Consider the following 18,615-nt stretch of genomic DNA (forward strand, 5'->3'; position numbering starts at 1 on the left):
GGCCTCTACTGTCTAGAGCACCCGATTCCCCAGTATGCCCACCCACAGGTCTTGGCTTGCTTGCACCTTTCCAGTGTGGGCCAAGTCTACCCTGCCTTTGCAACTGCAAAAATGTCCCATCATCCTCAGCAAGCTGCTCAACTAGCTTTGGCTTGCTGGTGTCCTAAAGGATCTGTTCCTGTTTTTCACCTAATTCTATACCAACTCTGGACTAGGAAACCCAGCAGCCTTTCTCATCATCCGGTGATCTGCAATGGTCCCAAGAGGTCTGAATGCCAGACGGGGACACTCTTCCAAGCTCATTCATCCTTGGCTACTCTTTCTCAGCTTCAGGGTACTGTTTAGTTCGCGTAATATATTTATCATAGCTTAGCAATTCCTTAATCTTCTCCTGGTTAAATCTGCTGTGCGTTCTATGCCCTGGTTGGACTTAGATTGATGTGTGATTAGTTGATTGGACAAGGAAGTGAGCGTGAGTGGTGCTCTCTCTCTCTCTTTGGGAACAAGCTGCTCACAGCATGAGTTCAGTCCCATATCTCCTTGCTGTGTTTTACAGGGACAGGCTCCAAGAGTCTTGGTCCAGTGCTCTCTGTGGCTGGATGGGTATTTCTGTATGACTCTGAGGCTTGGAAGGAAGCCCTCTTTTACACAGATATAATTTCAGCCTTACTATTATACGAAGAATATTTCATGCTTCACTTGTCAGTTAATGAGTTAGGTTTTTTTTAAAGGATTTATTTATTTGAGAGAGAGTGAGCTTGCTAACAGGGGAAGGGACAGAAGAAGACAAGCAGACTCCCCGCTAAGCTGGGAGCCTACCACTGGCTCAATCCCAGGACCCTAAGAGCATGACCTGGGCTGAAATCAAGAGTCAGATGTTCAAATGACTGAGCCACCTAAGCACCCCCCTATTTATAAAATAGTTTAAAGCCTGGGTGAGAAAGAAGTTAATGTGAATCTCTTAACAAAAAGCATCTTGGTGCTTTTTGACATGTTGAGTGTAAACTGGTTTTATCACTTGCTAGCCTTGAGTAGAACATGCCTAACATCACAATTAACATATACTGAAGTTAATTTTAAATATTTTATCTATTTATTTATGAGAGACAAAGAGAGGCAGAGACACAGGCAGAGGGAGAAGCAGGCTCCCTGTAGGGAGCCGGATGCAGGACTCGATCCCAGGACTCCGGGATCACCACCTGAGCCAAAGGCAGATGCTCAAACACTGAGCCACCCAGGCGTCCCAACCTAACTGAAATTTAATATAAACACACAATTTTGTGATATTTGATGTCAGAAAATATTTTGGGGACAACTTTCAAATTATCCAACACTTCTCCCACAGCAGATTTTAGTTATTTTTCTGAGTGTACTGGTCAGTTTTTCTCTTTGATGCTTTTCATGGTGAGTTGAATAAGCTCTTTAATTTTTTGGTAAATATTAAATAACTTAATGTTTTTCAGCAAAGGTAAAAACATTTTCAAGAACCCATACAACATACGGAAGGGTCACAAAGTGCTCCTTTTTCCTAAAGGTAAACATCAATTTCCAAACCAACAAGAGTTCAACATCATGACAGTTGATAGGAAAATGACACATGGACTTTAGGGTCTGTATCACAGATTCTGTGTCATCGGGGAAGCTTTCAGTTGTATCGAGTAACAGAAAGATCCAACTGAGAGTGGATTAAAAAATAAAGTTATTGGTTCACTCAATTGAAAACTATAGAGGTACATAGAGCTGGGGGTCAGAATTGATCCAGAATCTCATATAACATGATTTAGGTTGGTTTTGAGGAGCTCTGTGAATTACACAAATCCTAATTGGTGAAACAGCGAGGAGAGGATCTATATCAGGATACACAGAAAAAAAAGTCTTTTTAAGAGTCACTCTGACTGGGTCAGCTTAGGCAACTGTGTCAATTCCAAACATTCATTACTAACAGAGATGGCACATTTACATCGGCTCTGTTAAGTAGGGCCCCCTTCTGGGGCAGGTGAGGCCAATTCCATCTAAACCACAAGTGTGAGACTGGAGGAAGGAGGGAGGTTCTGAAAAGAAATTCCAGCTACTAATCTCAGAAGAGAAATAGATGCCAAGCAGCCAGTAACGGGTATTCACTATGAGTAAGTACTTCCAGAGTCTATTTCTTATTCCCTCACTTGGAAAGAAATTGGAAGACTTCACTCAAAGTAACCCAAAATTTCACATACCTCCTGCATGTTAAATAATACATGTTTAGAAAGGAATAAAGGTGAAATAAATCATTTCAAGGTATTTTATTTCTGTAATTTTACAATCACTAAAGAGGCCTTGTTATTAAAGTGGTAATAATACTCTGTCTGGAGGTTTTTTGTTCAGTAACCTGTCCATATTTAAAAGAGAGACCTTACTCTGAGGACTCCTGGACTCATACTTTTTAGTCACTAATCCTTTTCTAGTATGGCCTTTAAACAACATGGCTTTTTAAAACTCCCTTGGGACAAAAGCACATACTGAAACAGAATAACCTTCTTTTCACAAGGCATGGTACTCAACATCATTTTGGTTCACGTTATACCATACATATGTTCTGAGGCTAAGCTCCGGCAAGTTTTGTTTTGGCCTAGATCTTAATCTTTGAGCATTTTTACAATCGTGTTCTGGTTTTCCCTCGGACAGCCTCCCCAACTTGCACCCCTTCCCAGATCCTAGTACTTTTTTTCAAGCTAAAGTTCTCTCTCTGCCTTTCCTTTATCTGCTGAAATCCAAGAAGAGCCTAGACTGAAATGAATACTTGTCGTTTGCCCCACCTGCTTAGCTGCTTGCAATCTGTCTTTGGCCTCTAGAATTTGAATCTGCTTAAACTTATCAGTGACATCCATCTTCATCTTACTGAAATATTTACACAGTTGATAACCCCGTCCCTTTGAGTTTGCTCGCCTTATCTGATTGGTCTGCTTCCGTCACCCACCCCCAAGATGTAACCGTGTCTCTCGGTTCTGTTAATGACTCTCACTTCTCTTTTACTCATCAAATAAAACCCAAATACATTTAGTAAGACTCAGCATTCTCATGTTCTGGTCCCAATCTTTCAGCCTTCTCTTCTATTTCTTCATTACCACATGGACAACACATTGTTCAAGACATGTCACCTGTGCTTTTTTTCATGGTTCCCTTTGAAATCTCTACCATCAAGGCCAAGCTTCAAGTTTCCCTTCCATGAACTCTCTTCTAGTTCCCCCCAAGCTATAAACCATCTCCAGCTCTATCAATCAGGTCCATGCTACCATCAGCTCTTGATTAGATATCTGTGGAAGCTTCCTAACTAGTAACCCTGTTGTATCCTGCTTCTTCATACAATCACTAGAATGATCTCTCCTGCAATCTAAACCCCTGACCATGGCCTGTAAGACCTGGCCCAGGGACAGTGCTAAGCACTTTAGATGGATCGATCCATTTAATCTCATCAACAGTCTTATGAACTACATACTTTTAATATCCTCATTTGCAGATGCTGTTGGTAACCCACCAAATCCCTTTTTACAAGGCTGGTACACCCATAACCCAGCTGCTAACAGCAGTCACCTCCACCTAGCCTTCCCTCCTTCCAACCACAACAGGTGGTCAGTGACCACTTGACGTGAGAATACAGTAACCCAGCCACTCACCTCAGGGCAGGACAATCTCTGTGGTCCAATTCATACTGCAGAGTGTCCTGTAGGGTCAGGCTGCAGGTGAACATCTAAAACTTCTTCCCATTTTCTTAACTCCGTTACAGATGCTCCTAAGAGCACTCCCTCAATAATCACTTGTCCAAGCATCCTCATCCACAAAGGAATAAATCTAAGACATTTTACATATGAGAAAATTTGGCTGGAGGCCAGGCAGTAAACAGGAAAGCTGAAATTTGAAGTGAATCCTGCATTCTTTCCTACCATACTAAAGGGCTATTTCTCCAACCTCCTCTCCCTGGCCACTCTGTCCTTACCCATCTCCTCTAAATTAATTCCGGCCTCAGTGCCTTTGTACTTCATATTCTCTGCCTAGAATGTGTTTCCTCTATCTCATTGCAGCTTGTTCCTCACTTCTTTCAAAATGTTTCAAATACTACCTCTTCAAAGAGATCTTTCCTGATCCTAAGCATCCTAAGATAGTAACACTATTTCCAATTCTGCTTTAGTTCTATTTATAGCATTTAATATCTGAGAATGTATTATGCACAATTTGTTTTCTGTCACTCCCACTAAAATGAAAATCCCCCGAGGGCAGGAATGTTGTCTGGCTTATTTCCTGCTCTATCTTCAGTGATGGCACAGAGCAAGAGCTCATCAGAATTTGTTGTTGACTTAGTGGAATGAGTTCTCTTTTCTCAGGACTCTTACAGAGCTTTGTAGAAATCTGCTTGCCTGTTAGTCTAGAACTGTTACTCTTTAATGCTTATTTATTTAATTCTGCAAGTTTGTATGCTCTTAGAAGACAGGAATTATGTTTTATTAATTTGGGGGTACACAGGAGGCATTCAAACAATGGCACTACCTCTAAAACTCGAAACAGCAGCTGTAGCCAGTCTTCCATATAGGGACTAACATCAGGATTTCATATGAATTATAGTAAATCCAGAAGTATGAAAAAATACATCACATTTAATTTATAAAGTATTCCTGTGCATGTTACAACAAATTAAATACAATTAGATACTTGTTTCATATTTTTAAAATGCCATTTGCAAAATATAAAAAATAGACCTATTTTCAAAGAACCATTTAAAAATGGTTTTGAAAACCACAATGTTTTTTATTTACAACAGACAGATGGAAGTGCAACAGCATTCATAAAGGCTTATGATAAATAAAAATATAATTCTGATGTCCTTTTGGGGCAGTCTTTTATAGGTATTTATATGACTCAAGTAAAAATCAATAACGTCCATTAATAGAATTCCATCTGAATATGAGCAACCAATGTATATTAATCATTTATTTGAGATCTGGACCCATATATCTGATGGCTGACTTAGGAAGTTACTCATTTCCCCCCAGTTTCTCAACTAACAGATCCCAATCATTACAGTATTTGTATGAAGTGATCTATTACTGATTTATAGCCAGTTAGTGATTGTAGCCAAATATGTTAACCAAGACTGATACAGCTGGATCCCAATTCAGATTTTATAAGTTTAAGAGACACTAAGTATCTATGTCAAAAAATAGTCACTGAATCCACAATTATATTTTAAATTATGGAAGAGCCCCCAGGGGAAAAGATTAATTGCAGAATAACAACAAATATCAGTTACTTTTCAAATTAAGAGAAGCATATCACTTTTCAAATTTCCCTAGTGAGCACATTCCAATTGAATTGAAACTAAAGCACATTTATATATAGGGCTTTTTTCTCACCAAAATTTCCCAATTCAAAAATGGTCTGGATTTAAGCAACACTTTGCCCAGAAAATCCTTAAAGTTTAATTTATCCTTGAAACAGCAATGATAAAATTCTTTTCAGAAGCCATTACTTGCTATTTTGCACGAGACTGATTCTAAACCCAATCCAGGCAAATGAGTTTAGAAAAAAGCAGCATATTCAGCTAATCCATTTAGCAAATGCTGTTATCAGCTCCTACTTGAAGAGTGAAGTACAGAAATTTGTGAAACTCTCCACTTGATGTCAGTTTTACTATTGTGTTGATGGGAGCCATTTCTGGCAGAGGTAGCCAAGTCCCACACATACAGGGAAGGCAAAAAGCAGAAAAACATTGCAAGTTCTTAGCAGTTCTCTGACTACTAATGATTGTAGATCAATTTTCATTGTGAGCCATGTTGCTGCGCTGTCTTCTTCTGATGTTTACATCTCAGACACAAAGGAAGAGTTGCTGCTTAAGCAGATGTATTGGAATTAACTTCTTTTAGCTTACTTTTTTTTTTCTCTAAGGTCTAGTAGAAAATGTGAGACGTTCTCATATACCACAAAAGTAATACAGCAAGCTGGTGTCACTCTAATCAAATTGGGAGCAATTCCTTTGTAAAATCCACCGATGCCTTCTTTCCTTTAGAGGGAAAAATAGATATATGTTTAATTTCCTACATAGCTAGCCTGAAGATACAAAAGTTTTAATTGGCATAGGGCATGGAACCAGCATTCAAGCCTCCCTGTGATTTGCATCCATGTTTTTGACATGCTGAAATGTAGTTTACGAGCCATTTGTAGGAGCTCACATTCCTTCTGTGACTGACTAGAGAAGAGAGGGCAGGGGCACTCCAGAACTGAAGAGTGCTGTGATGACATCTTTCAAATGTCTCTAAATGTACAAACGTATAGGAGCATGAACTGATCTAATGTAGGCATTAAAAATCTTACAGCTTACATAAATGCCAGAAGATACTAAATCTAGCACACACAAAAATAATTTTATTTCCTTAATGCCCAAAATGGGAATATGGCCTTGGAACTTGTCACCTGGGTTCACAATAAATAATTACTGTACTCAATGTAAACATCCTAAACATTCTGCTTTACCCTTTTAGAATTACAGAGAAATTAAGGATGTCTATCTATAACAGTCTGTAAGTTATAGGTAGTTGAAGAGGGAGCATCTCTTCCATACATGGCAACAAGTGATTGTGCAAGTAGCAGTTTAATTATACTAGAGTTTTTATGACTTCGTATATTCAATCCCATTCAACTATCTTGTGACACCTAAATTTTGGAATATTAATTTGTTGAAACAGAGGTTTTTTTGTTTTTGTTTTTTTTTGAGACAGTACGAGCAAGTGGCGGGGGTAGGAGAGAAGGAGAGAGAGAGAACTGCAAGCAGGCTCCACGCCCAGTGTAGCGCCTGATGCAGGGCTTGATCTCACAACCTGGGGATCATGACGACCTGAGCCAAAACCAAGAGTCAGATGTTTAACTGCCTGAGCCACCCAGGCACCCTAATCTCATTTGATTTTTATGACAACCTTGTTAGCCTAGATTTTCTAATTTTATAAATGAAGGAATCAAGCCTCAGAGATTAAGTCTGTAGTTCTATATGTAGTAAATGAGAAATGGAAAAGCAGGGGCCACCAGCCATGTTTTCACCACAGCATTCTGGCCTTTGCTATACAACTAATGGCAACTGCACAGTTTGAGATATGGAAGGTACCTCCTAAGAGCCATTTTGGTATAACACATTTTCTCACCTCCATGTCTTTGTGATTACATCCAATACGCCCTCGTAAAACATGTGTTGATCCTGAAGACGAGCTCTCACAACTTGATATGGGTACGTTGCTGCTACAGCAAATATTTTGGATAGTGCTGCAACAGATATATATTCAATTGTGCTCTAAAATGACAACACAAACATTTTTCTTTAGACAAGATTTCCTTAAAATTATAGAAGTAAACATTGTAGAGGAAAAACATTTAAGTGGAGCTGTAAGTGAAAAATTAACATAAGCTATGTGCAATTAAGGGGTTTTATTCTTAACATATACGTCATTTGCCTATAAAATATTTAACTCTAAATTAAATTAGTGGCAGTCATCATCATAGCAACATTACCAAAGTAAATGTGACAAAATTTCCATCTATTAAATGCCCATAAATGTAAATGATATCTTTTTTTTTTTTTTTTTTTTTGATATTTTACCTACTTATTCAGGAGAGACACAGAAAGAGGCAGAGACACAGGCAGAGGGAGAAGCAGGCTCCATCCAGGAAGCCCGATGTGGGACTTGATCCCGGGACTCCAGGGTCACGCCCCGGGCCGAAGGCAGGTGCTAAACCACTGAGCCACCCGGGCTGCCCCTTTTTTTTTTTTTTTTTTAAAGAACCATCTTACCAACTGGGCTTCTGGTAATCTGTTGATATGTTGGTTGTATTTCAACTTCAACAATTCATACGCCATAAATTGAAGGGCACCATGTGATGTTCCAAATAGTCCAGGAATAAATCCCTAAAGGGGAACAATTAAAAAAAAAAAAAAAAAAACTAAGCCAATTCCTGAAGGACCACAGTTTCCAGGGAGGGGAGTAAGGAATGGGTGACCTCGATGTGTGACTTAGAGAAACAGTTACAAAATTTTAGGCCTTCTCACACCCACCAGTGTCATGATGATGTACCTTAAGGTAATGAGGATACACAGATTAAAGCACAATTTCCATATTATAAACCAGGACTTCAGTTTTCATAAACTTGCTTCTTGCCTGAGTCTGGTTTTTTAGGACCAACTACAGGTCATTCAGAATTCAGACAATAGAGCCAAGGGAAGTTACAATGGTTATTCAAAATATATTGATAATTCATTACCTTATACAATCCACGCACACCTTCATACTTATATATTTTCAGAAGTGTATCAAACATTCCTTTATATTGTCGTTGTGAGGAGTTAACAACACCATTATACTGTAACATAAGGCGAGTTTTTGTTACCCATAATGGGTTTGTAATGCAGAGGGTCATGGCTCCTAAAATCAAATTTAAATAAGATTACTCAGCATATAGGTACTTTGTCACTTATGACAATCCAGATTAAGAACAGTCCATTAATATAAACTATGGGGTTGCTCAGCGGCTGTACCTACAACAGTGAGATATAGTCTCTGAGGAAGTCTTAGTTTAAAAAGTAGCCACAGTCTTTGGTGGACATAAAAAGTTCCTCCCTTGGTTAGTGGCAGGTAAATTAAAAGGGGGATGGACATGTGAAACACTTCCCTTGAGGCATGAGGACAGCAAGGATGTCCTGGCTCCTAAACAATAAGGCTTGGTGTAGAGAACACATGGAAGTCCTAGGAAGCTGACTCTGATTAGGAGACATAAATATTCAGGAGTGGGAAAGAGTATAGCCCAGAGGGGTTGAAAATCAGTGGAAAAGGATCAGGAATCCAACACCTCAATAATTTCTACCTGTGCATGTATATATCTACCCCAATTCTCAAATCCATTCAAAGTAGTCAATACATCTCAAAAATTAAAGAACTACATAATAATATTTTATATTCTTTACAGAAAATAATTTTATTTTATTTTTTGAGAATAATAATTTTAGATATAAAAAATTTAATCTGGTTAAGTTTCTCATTTGCTGAATTTCCGAAGTAGTCCTTTATTCAACAAACATTTGTTAAGTCCTACTGTAATTCAGCTCTGTGCTAGCAGCTAGGTATTCAAAAATGATCAGGTTCTTTAAAGACAAAAACTATCAGTAAACAAAGTGTCAAAGTAAGAGTTATAAATATTTATGGGTCCTGCTCTGCTTTTCTCTTTGGAATATTATACATACATGAGGCAATTAAACAAGGCTACTAAGCTAATGTGAAAACTAAAATTACACTTTAATTCAAGAAAACACCATACCAAATCATCTTCAACTAGCAGGAATTCATAACTTTTCTAAATTTTACTTCATGATAATTAAAATTCTTGAAACCTGTCCAGAGTAACCAATAATAATAGTTGCTTTCTAAGAAGTTCCATGTGGTAACTGGTTACATAAGCATACTTATTGCCATAAACGCTACTGTTCAATGGGGGGTGGGGGGTAGGAAACAAAAAACAAAAAAGTGAAAATCAAGTTGGAAGTTGCTATTTTAAATGTCACATACTGCCTTACCAGCTTCAGCAGCAGAGATGAGGTATTCTGTTGCCTCTAAACGTTCTGTTCTTCCTTCTGTCTTATATGATTTGATGGCATTGTAACTGAAAGAATTAAACATAAACAGTTTGATAAATATTTGAATAGGTGTCATAAAGCAGTAAAGTCTGTTTTAAAATGTGCGTGACTTAACAGCAGTACCCCAAAAGTAAAAGTCCATGCATACAGCAACCTCAGGAAATTTCAAAAATGGATTTGCTGGAAATGGTTACTGTAAGAGTTTACCATCCCTCCCCCCAAATGTATATGGCTACCGCTACATATGCAGAATATTTTAATCAGTTAATAAAAACAACAGGAAAACGGGGAGGGGGAGGGCTATAGCAGTGGTGCAGCAATTGGGCAGACAAGGCAAAAGGACAAAAGAGGGCCCCTAACAAAGAAGTGCTGAACACCATGTTCAGTAGTGTGTTTGGCAATCCTGCTAGATAAAACACTCAGTGGGTCCTTCCCAGCAGACTCACAAGGACCATGGGCAGCACACATGTAAGCTTAATAAAAACAAAACAGATGGTGTCATAAGAGATTGAGAAGCTATGGCAGAGATCACAGAAGGCTTGTGTGGGAGGTGGCACTGGTGGTACAGTTTCAGTGAGGAAACAGATGCGCATGAGCAAAGGTTATAATAAGGGTGGTGGGGAAAGACAGGAAAAACTGAGCCACACTTGAGTGGCAGACTGACGTTTCAGCTTTATTTGGCAGAAAATCAGCTACTCAACGTTTCTCAGCAGATGAGTCGGATCAATCTATTTTCTCTAACTCCAATTTCCATTTTCCTCTTGGAAGAAGAGTTCAGCTACATAAATCCTTCTAAACTTTACCAATACTATTATTTTACAAGAAAGTCTCATCACATAAACCTTACATTCATATGGATGTTCTTAGAAATTCTCTTTAGAGAACCTACACAACTCAAAATCTGTAATAGAATAAACTTTATACCTATAGTTTCACCAATCTAAGTGGGTCTTAGAACTAAAAAGAGGAAAAATACATTTTTTAACAATATTAAGGTTGAGTTTGTTTTGCATTCACTTAAAAAATATTTGAAGATTGTGGTTTGGGGGTGCCTGGGTGGCTCAGTGTCTAATTCTTGGTTTTGGCTCAGATCATGATCTCAGGGTCATGAGATAGAGCCGCCATGTTGCAAGTCAGGCTCTGCACTGCATGTGGAACCTGTTTAAGATTCTCCCTCTCCCTCTGTCCCCCACCTCCCACCAAAAATGAGAAAAGACTGTGGTTTGGATACTGCCATAAAATTATGGGAGACAGGGCAGCCCGGGTGGCTCAGCGGTTTAGCGCCGCCTTCAGCCCAGGCCGTGATCCTGGAGACCCAGGGTCGAATCCCACGTCAGGCTCCCTGCATGGAGCCTGCTTCTCCCTCTGCCTATGTCTCTGCCTCTCTCTCTGTTTCTCATGAATGAATAAATAAATAAAATCTTTAAAAAAAATTATGGGAGATAAAGTGAAATCTTTTCACAAAAGAGAAAAAGGCAAATACAGCAGGTGTTGATGTGCTTCTAAAAACACCATCTATTAAGACAAGGACAAGCCTCCCCATTCCTGAATTCAGTTTCAAATACCAGGGCAGCATATGTTCCTCCACGGCAGTGCTTTGCTCATGCACACTCATGCACAGTCTGTCACAGGCGCTTTCTGTGCTTCTTCAATGGACATGCAATAGCAGTTATTTCACACAGTGAGGATACCTCACAGGTGAGGGAGGAAGGAAACAAATGAGCTAGGAAGATGATGGGGCAGGTCAAATAAGAGGCAAGAAGGGATGTGCCTCAAGCTCTTTTAGCCATGCACTGCCTTTCATTGTTCCCAAGAGGGAGCTCCCATGGTGTGTGTTCTTATGAGGACTCCAGAACCTGTCCTTGTTGGCTTTCCAACTTCATTACAAGTTAGAAGTATTTTAGTAAGGCATCTTCCTGGATTCACCTCAGAGAAGTGGCTTCTGTAAGAGCATTTCTCCAACTCATCCTTTCACTTTCTTCCTATTAAGAACTTTCTTCCAGACCAAATGCCTCTGATAACAGTTGATAGAGAATGAAAGTACTCTTTCTGACCCTTCCTATTCATAGAAACTGATTAAATGATTCCTCTTGCCTCATCAACTGAAATGTAAAAATCACTAAAATTAAAAACTCCTTTAAAATAATACTGTAAAATTTCCCAGATCTACTCACAAGAAAAAGTAGAGTCCCCAGGATAAACCTGCACCCCACACATTTGGGGTTACTCCTTGGTAAAGTCCCCGCAGTCCATCAAGTTTCCAAATGGTAGTTAAGCAATGCAGAATTCCTTTATATTTTGGTCTCAGTTCCAATCCGTCACTCACTGCAGTAAAGGCACAAAATTAGGTGAGAGGAATGTTGTAGCTCTGAATCACATATAAACATAGACACCACATAATTATATTAAGACTCTGGGAAGGCAGAAACTACTACTACTTCACTGCAATATTTCTATTCCTCTTAGTGCTTTTTTTTCTAAGATTTTATTTATTTATTCATGAGAGACAGAGAGAGAGAGAGAGAGAGGCAGAGACACAGGCAGAGGGAGAAGCAGGCTCCATGCAGGCAGCCCAACGCGGGACTCGATCCCGGGTCTCCAGGATCATGCCCTGGGCCAAAGGCGGTGCTAAACCACTGAGCCACCCGGGCTGCCCTCCTCTTAGTGCTTTGTACACTGTAGGCTCTCAATATATATTTGCTGAATACTGTGTTTCCTTTCCAGATCCACTGTCCATCCCTCTCTACCGTGTTCTGCCTAGCAGCCTGTCCTTGTCTTCTAGTTTCTAGTTGAGTTGGGCTAGTGGGGAGGTGTGGCAAGAGGTCGGAGGGATGGAAGAGAGTGGAAGCAGGTATTTACTTTCACCTGCCTTCCTATGGGGATGCCTCAGGCAAGCTGAACTTTTTTTACTACGGACAGTCCAGCTCCTCTCAAGGTGGCGCTCTCTTAATGACCTTCACGTCTTGACATCTGGCCCTGCAGGTGGCAACAGCCCAAACTGCTTCTAGCAGTAGAATACTGCAATTTTCCTTGTGGTTTTGCTATAATCACTTATCTTTGTAATCAGTCCTTTTAAGCATCTCCTCATGCCCCAAATTATCTTATTTTGAATGTGCCTTATTTCTTACAGGGAAATGGAATGAAAGAATGTCAAATTTATAATCTAGTTTTTTTTTATTGGTATTTTACTACATATAGTGTTGTATACTGCTTTTTTCTTCACTCAAAAGTATATTGTGAAAATTCCTCTTTATTATAGACTTGTTATTTGTTAAGTAGACTTCCAAACAATTTTTAAAAATATGGTTTCCCTTTCATAGATCTCATCATTTGTACAATCATCCCCCTAGTCGATAAGTTGTTCTCATCTTTTTTGCTATTATTAAAGTCTCTAAAGAATATTCTGTACAACATACAAATTTCTATATTCTTAGAATTAACTATTAGAATGGGGATTAGTATGGGTCAAAGGTTATAATACACACTGAAACTGCCCTCTAGAAAAGTGTACACAAATTATAATCCTCTAGCCATATAAACACATGTCCAGGTCATTGTCCCGTTTGTCACTACTTCACTGTACCTAATGGAGCCTGGCAAAAAAATCACTGTTTACCATTGCCAGGAAAAGGGAGAAAAGTCAATGTCTTTCATCATTAACCTAACAATCAGGAAATGAGATTAAAGTACGTGAGGCTTTGTCAGAAGACCTGGGTTTGAGATCTAATTTCCCTAATTAGCTACATGATCTTAACTTTTCTGAGCTTTAGCATCCTCATTTTAAAATGGGGATAAATGTCAACAACCTGTAAGATAGATTTTGAGCTTTAGCATTCTCATTTTAAAATGGGGATATATGTCACCTACCTTACAGGTTATTGTGGAGTTTATACAACATAACAAGTTTAAAAGCAAGTAACAGAGGAACTGGCTCTCAAGAAATATTTTGCTGTGTATTTCATAATCTTTCTGATGCTTCCCTTGAATTTCAAGTCTTTTATTCTCCTAATAGATTTTTTCTAAATACCCTTCGGTTTTCCTTTCAATAGTAAGCTCACAACACAATTTCTCTCGAGGTAAAAAACAAAACTACAGAAACACCATCTTTACTTTTCATGGGTATGAACCAATGATTTTTTTTTTCCAATGATTTTTTTAAATTGTTTTGACAAGTCACTTAATTATAGAAGTAGAGTATTATCTCAGTAACAGGCAACAATATTCTATACCCTCTACTTCCCTTATACTATAATCTTGTCTACACTATATAGTTAAGATCAAATCTTTAAATCTGAAAAATATTCATTTGTACACATTATTTTATTAAAAAAATTTAAAAACTATTTATTTACTCCTTGTCATTGCCAGGCAAAGGGAGACTATAAACATAAGTAGGACACAAATCCTGACCCTGAGGAAGCTATAATCTTCAAGACAAAACACCAGCAATCATGTTGCAAAGTTATGAGCACTATGGTAAATGAAGTGCTAAAAGGATTACAAAAGAAACAAATGTTCTGCATAGAAGGAAATGGGGAGATGCAATAGAGTAACAGGGAACGGGACAGAGAAGATGCTAGGGTAGAGCCTTGACTATTGATTAGAAATTTGTCTTTGGCGGGACACCTGGGTTGGCGGGACACCTGGGTGGCTCAGTGGTTGAGCGTCTGCCTTTGGTGATCCTAGCATCCCAGGATCAAATCCCCGCATCCGGCTCCCTGCAGGGAGCCTGCTTCTCCCTCTGCCTATGTCTCTGCCTCTCTCTGTGTGTCTTTCATGAATGAATAAATAAAATCTTTAAAAAAAAAGAAAGAAATTTGCCTTTTGGGAAAGGAAAGAAAGGTCTGTCTCTAGACAAGTACAACAGCTGGTATAAAAAACATGCAAACGTCACAATGTCGGGCCCCATTTGGGAGAACATTAGGGATTTAGTATAAAGCATATAGCTGATGGAGGAAGGGATGGTAGGAAATTAGGCTAGAATGTAGGGCAAAAGCCTGTGATGGTGTGCAGTGTGTCCCTCCCTTCCAATCCACTGCAATGTGATTGGAGTCTCCACCCATTACTGCAAATGCTCTGAAGATCCTTGCAGTGCACTCTGGGAATCCCCTCTTTCTCACCAACCATTTAGCAGCACCTAAGACTATCTACTTCCTAAACACTCTTAAAAAAAAAAAAAAGAAAAATTAAAAAAAAAAGAAAAATTTTATTTATTTGACACAGAGTGCACAAGCAGGGGGTGGGGGTGCAGAGGAAAAGGGAGAAGCAGGTTCCCCACTGAGCAGGCAGCCCAATGTAGGGCTGGATCCCAGGACCCCGGACTGGATCATGGCCTGAGCTGAAGGCAGACGCTTACCTGACTGAGGCACCCAGACGCCCCTAAACACTCTTCTTTGGGCTAATTTTACACCATACTCTCTTCATTTTCCCCTTTCTTCTCTGGCTATTAAATTTCCTTTGCAGCCCCCCTTCACTCCAACACTTAATTACGTGACCCTGAGTCAGTTACTTGATTACTCTGTGGCTGAGTTATCTCATCCACAAAATGTGAAAAAAAAAGCCAGAACCTAACTCTAAAAATTACCAAGGACTAAATGAATGAATACATACCCAGTCCTTAAAATCATGTATGGCACACAGCAAGCATTCAATAAGTATTAGTTTATTTAAACTACAGGGTCTTGCAATACTACACTACATACACAAAACTGGACTATGTGCTATTCTTGTTACTTGAGTCTACATTTTGGTTCTTCAAGTTACAGATTACGAGGCTTCCAGATTATTTTAGAAAATTACTGTTTACACCTCATTCTTTGTTGAGGGTCTCTCTCTCTCATCAGTCTTATGGCCCCAAGATCAAGAGTCACCTGCTCCTCCAACTGAGCCAGCCAGGTGCCTCTCTCTCTCATCATTCTTGGATGATTTAAAATTGTATCTTAAAGTTAGAAGGGTCCTCAACAATCACCTCATCTGACCAACCTTTCCATTCAATGCAGGAATATCTTCTAACTTGTGTCATGCAGCCCTGAACCACTTCCACATAGCCCCAGTTTCATTTCTGAGCACCACCACTTGGGACAGGCCACAATCTGCTTCCCTGTCATTTCCATCCAGCCTCTACCTGGTCTTTAGATCAACCCATAATAAGATAGCTCCCTTTCACACATGGCAGTTCTTCAAGTATCTTAAGTTATCTGTCCCTGCCCTCTATCCACCTCAAGTCAAACTAGTTCTTCCAGTCATTTCTCACAAGTGATTTCTAATCTTTCTCCCATTCTGGACACTTCTGAGTTCCAATTTGCACCTAACTCACTGAAATATTCCAGGTTTAGTTTAATGGTACATCCAAGACTAATAATACCCCTGCCGCTAGATAATTACAACTTCATCACTAGGGCCTAAGGTTTATGAAGGCATAGAAACTATAGCATTAATGCTGATGGCCAACTATTTTGATTTCAGTTATTTATCTTCCTAAATTTTCCTCTATCACCATTTCACAGCCACACTTTCTTATTACTAAGTCCTGCTTTGATTCCTAGATCTTTTAATTTTGTCTTCCTATCCAGTCTCAAACATCTTACCTATTACTTTGGCTGCACTGGTCTCCTAAGACTCTCCCCCATTTCATCAAGATTACCAACCTTCTCAGGAACCAAAAATTTCCTTTCTTCAGGCACAATCTGCTTCACAGCACTGTCTTAAAGTCACCAAACCAATACTATTTCTCAATGATCATCTCAACTGTCACCTCTTCTCCTAAACAAAATATTAGAGGCACCAAGTCATACAGGCCTGTGTCTGCAGCCAAATCCAAAATTCCTTTCTTCATGTTCAAACCACTGTATACTAGGGATTCCTAGAATGATGAGTGGTTAAGAGCCAAAGGGTTCCAGAATTAGACTGCCTGGGTTCAAATCCCACATCTGTGCTGTTATAAATTGCGACAAGAGCAAGTTGGTCAACTTCTATTATTGTCGTTTGTATGATGGAGATAACAAATTCACAGGGTTGTTCAGAGTAGTAAATGAGATAGATAATGCATGTAAAACTCTTAGTTCATTGCCTTGCTCTTAGTAAATGTTCAATGTTACTTGTCATACTTTTTATTTGTGCATGTGTCACAAACTCCACGGAAACTATATGCCTTTTTAGGTTTTCTTCTAGGTATATCCTACATAGTTTTCACTGATTTTCTTCCATAGAATAGCTTCTTGTCTTCCTTCCAGCTGTCAAAATATCAGTCCTTCTTTGGGGAACCTCAAGATCTAATGGAACCTTACAGATAAACATACATACAGCCATCAGCAACCTAGAATTTTCTTGATAGTCTATCTCTACTCATATTTTGATATTTGGATTTATTCCATTTTGCCCTTGATTTTATGTTGTCTAGATTTTATGTGACTAATATTCAAGTCTACAATTAGACCATAAGTCCCTCGAGGACAGAACTTTGTTTAGGAGCTTCTGTATCCTATACAAGCAGGCTACAAATATTAGAGAACGATATATATTAGGTATGTAGAATCAATCTGACTCTTGAAGATGAACCACTTCTGCAGATCTAACTCTCAAGGCAGAACTCGTGGTAGCAAGAAAACCAAATGTCAGGGGCGCCTGGGTGGCTCGGCTGGTCAAGCCCCTGCCTTCCCGTGGAGTCATAATCCCAGAGGAGCCCCGCATCCAAGAAGACTGCTTCCCCCTCACCCCCCTTCCTGCTGTTCCCCCTGCTTGGGCTCTCTCCGCCAATTAAATAAATAAAATCTTTATATATATATATATATATATATATATATATATATATATATATAAGGAAAACTGAATGCCAGAAAATAGTTTCCCAGCAAAGTTATCAAGACCTTCTTTGAAACTATCTTTTCCAGAATTTACTGTTGAATTCGTCTTCTAAAGTGCTTTGTAAATTTCACTTAACTCACTACACTTAATAAACGTAAATTCTAAAAAATAGTATTTGGGTTAGAACCCAAATACTCCCTATTCCTTCATAGGGCCCTGTATCACACTCTGAATCCTACCGCACCCCTATTCCCGACCACCCGCTGAGGATTATGCCCTACCCCTACCCCAAGCACTTTTCCTCAGCTCCGCTGCCAAGCACGTGGCTACCTAAGTCTCAAAGTACCTCCAAGGGTGAATGATTAGCACGTGCGACGGCTAACCCCGAAAAGGTGCCAATGCCCTTCTCCCTTTACAAATCCAGCGTTGAGCCCCGCATCCCACGCCAATACGAACTTTTCTCAGCCTTCTCTATCCCTCTTCTCTATCTTGGGGAACCGGGACGAGGGCGGCCAGATCCCTTTCCCAGGCTCCCCCTTCCTCGAATCTAGTTCCAGGTGAGGCCGGATAAGCAGCATTTTCTTCAACGCTCGCCTCCTAGTATGCGAGGCGAGCGGAGAGCCAGGCCTCCTCCGGCGTCTTGATGACCCGGTTCGCGGCACCGGCAAGGGGCAGGGGCGTCGGGTCGGGGCGGGCTCTTACCGGCGAAGCGGATCTTCACGAGGTCGAGCGGGTGCAGCGCGAGGTTGGACAGCACCCCGCCGCTCACGCCCGCCACCAGGTTCTCGTACCGGACGTGGCGGAATATCGAGCTCCACGCCGACGACCCTGACGCCGCCGACTGGCCCTGGCCCGTCATAGTCCCAGGGCCCGCTGCTACCACGCCCAGGGCCGCGGAGGCGGTACGAGATGCAGCGGCCGCCACCGTGGCGACCGTCGCCGCCCGGGAGCGGGAACCGTGCGGGGCGACCCTACTTCCGGGGCCAGCGCCAGGACGCGGTAACCAAGCGGAGAGACCGCGGCGCCGCGCGGGCGTGAGAGGGGCAGGGCAGCACGTCACGCCGGAGGAGAGCGCGAGAGAGGCGGGGCGCCGGCCTCCGCCGAGGCCCCGCCCCGCCCGCCCCGCCCCGCCCCCAGCTGCCGCCGTTTCGGGCCGAGGGCGGCGGACCCGAGCG

General features: G+C 40.6%; 1 protein-coding gene across 2 annotated transcripts; it reads right to left on the reverse strand.

Moving 5' to 3' along the window:
* Window positions 1-2,260: 2,260 nt before the first annotated feature.
* On the reverse strand, window positions 2,261-18,475 carry SLC25A32 (solute carrier family 25 member 32). Of its 2 annotated transcripts, none has more exons than XM_038555262.1 (7): window positions 18,143-18,475; window positions 11,812-11,962; window positions 9,578-9,663; window positions 8,272-8,432; window positions 7,805-7,918; window positions 7,161-7,306; window positions 2,261-6,028 (listed from the first exon to the last, which is right to left on the reverse strand). In XM_038555262.1, the coding sequence occupies exons 1-7, from the start codon at window positions 18,297-18,299 to the stop codon at window positions 5,893-5,895; spliced, it is 951 nt and encodes a 316-aa protein (XP_038411190.1). In that variant the 5' UTR covers window positions 18,300-18,475; the 3' UTR covers window positions 2,261-5,892. The 2 variants fall into 2 exon arrangements, with proteins under 2 accessions (XP_038411190.1, XP_038411191.1); XM_038555263.1 differs by lacking the exon at window positions 18,143-18,475 and adding an exon at window positions 17,897-18,125.
* Window positions 18,476-18,615: the final 140 nt, after the last annotated feature.

The sequence above is a fragment of the Canis lupus genome, chromosome 13, assembly GCF_011100685.1.
Source record: "Canis lupus familiaris isolate Mischka breed German Shepherd chromosome 13, alternate assembly UU_Cfam_GSD_1.0, whole genome shotgun sequence".
Lineage (NCBI taxonomy): Eukaryota > Metazoa > Chordata > Mammalia > Carnivora > Canidae > Canis > Canis lupus.

What these genes read in the sequence shown, in the direction of transcription:
- SLC25A32 (XM_038555262.1), bottom strand. Translation starts at nt 18,299, where the DNA reads ATGACGGGCCAGGGCCAGTCGGCGGCGTCAGGGTCGTCGGCGTGGAGC. An exon ending in GATTACCAGAAGCCCAGTTG is followed by an intron (nt 7,307 to 7,804) that starts GTAAGATGGTTC and finishes TTGTCATTTTAG; the next exon opens with AGCACAATTGAATATATATC. An exon ending in GTAATCACAAAGACATGGAG is followed by an intron (nt 6,029 to 7,160) that starts GTGAGAAAATGT and finishes TTCCCTCTAAAG; the next exon opens with GAAAGAAGGCATCGGTGGAT.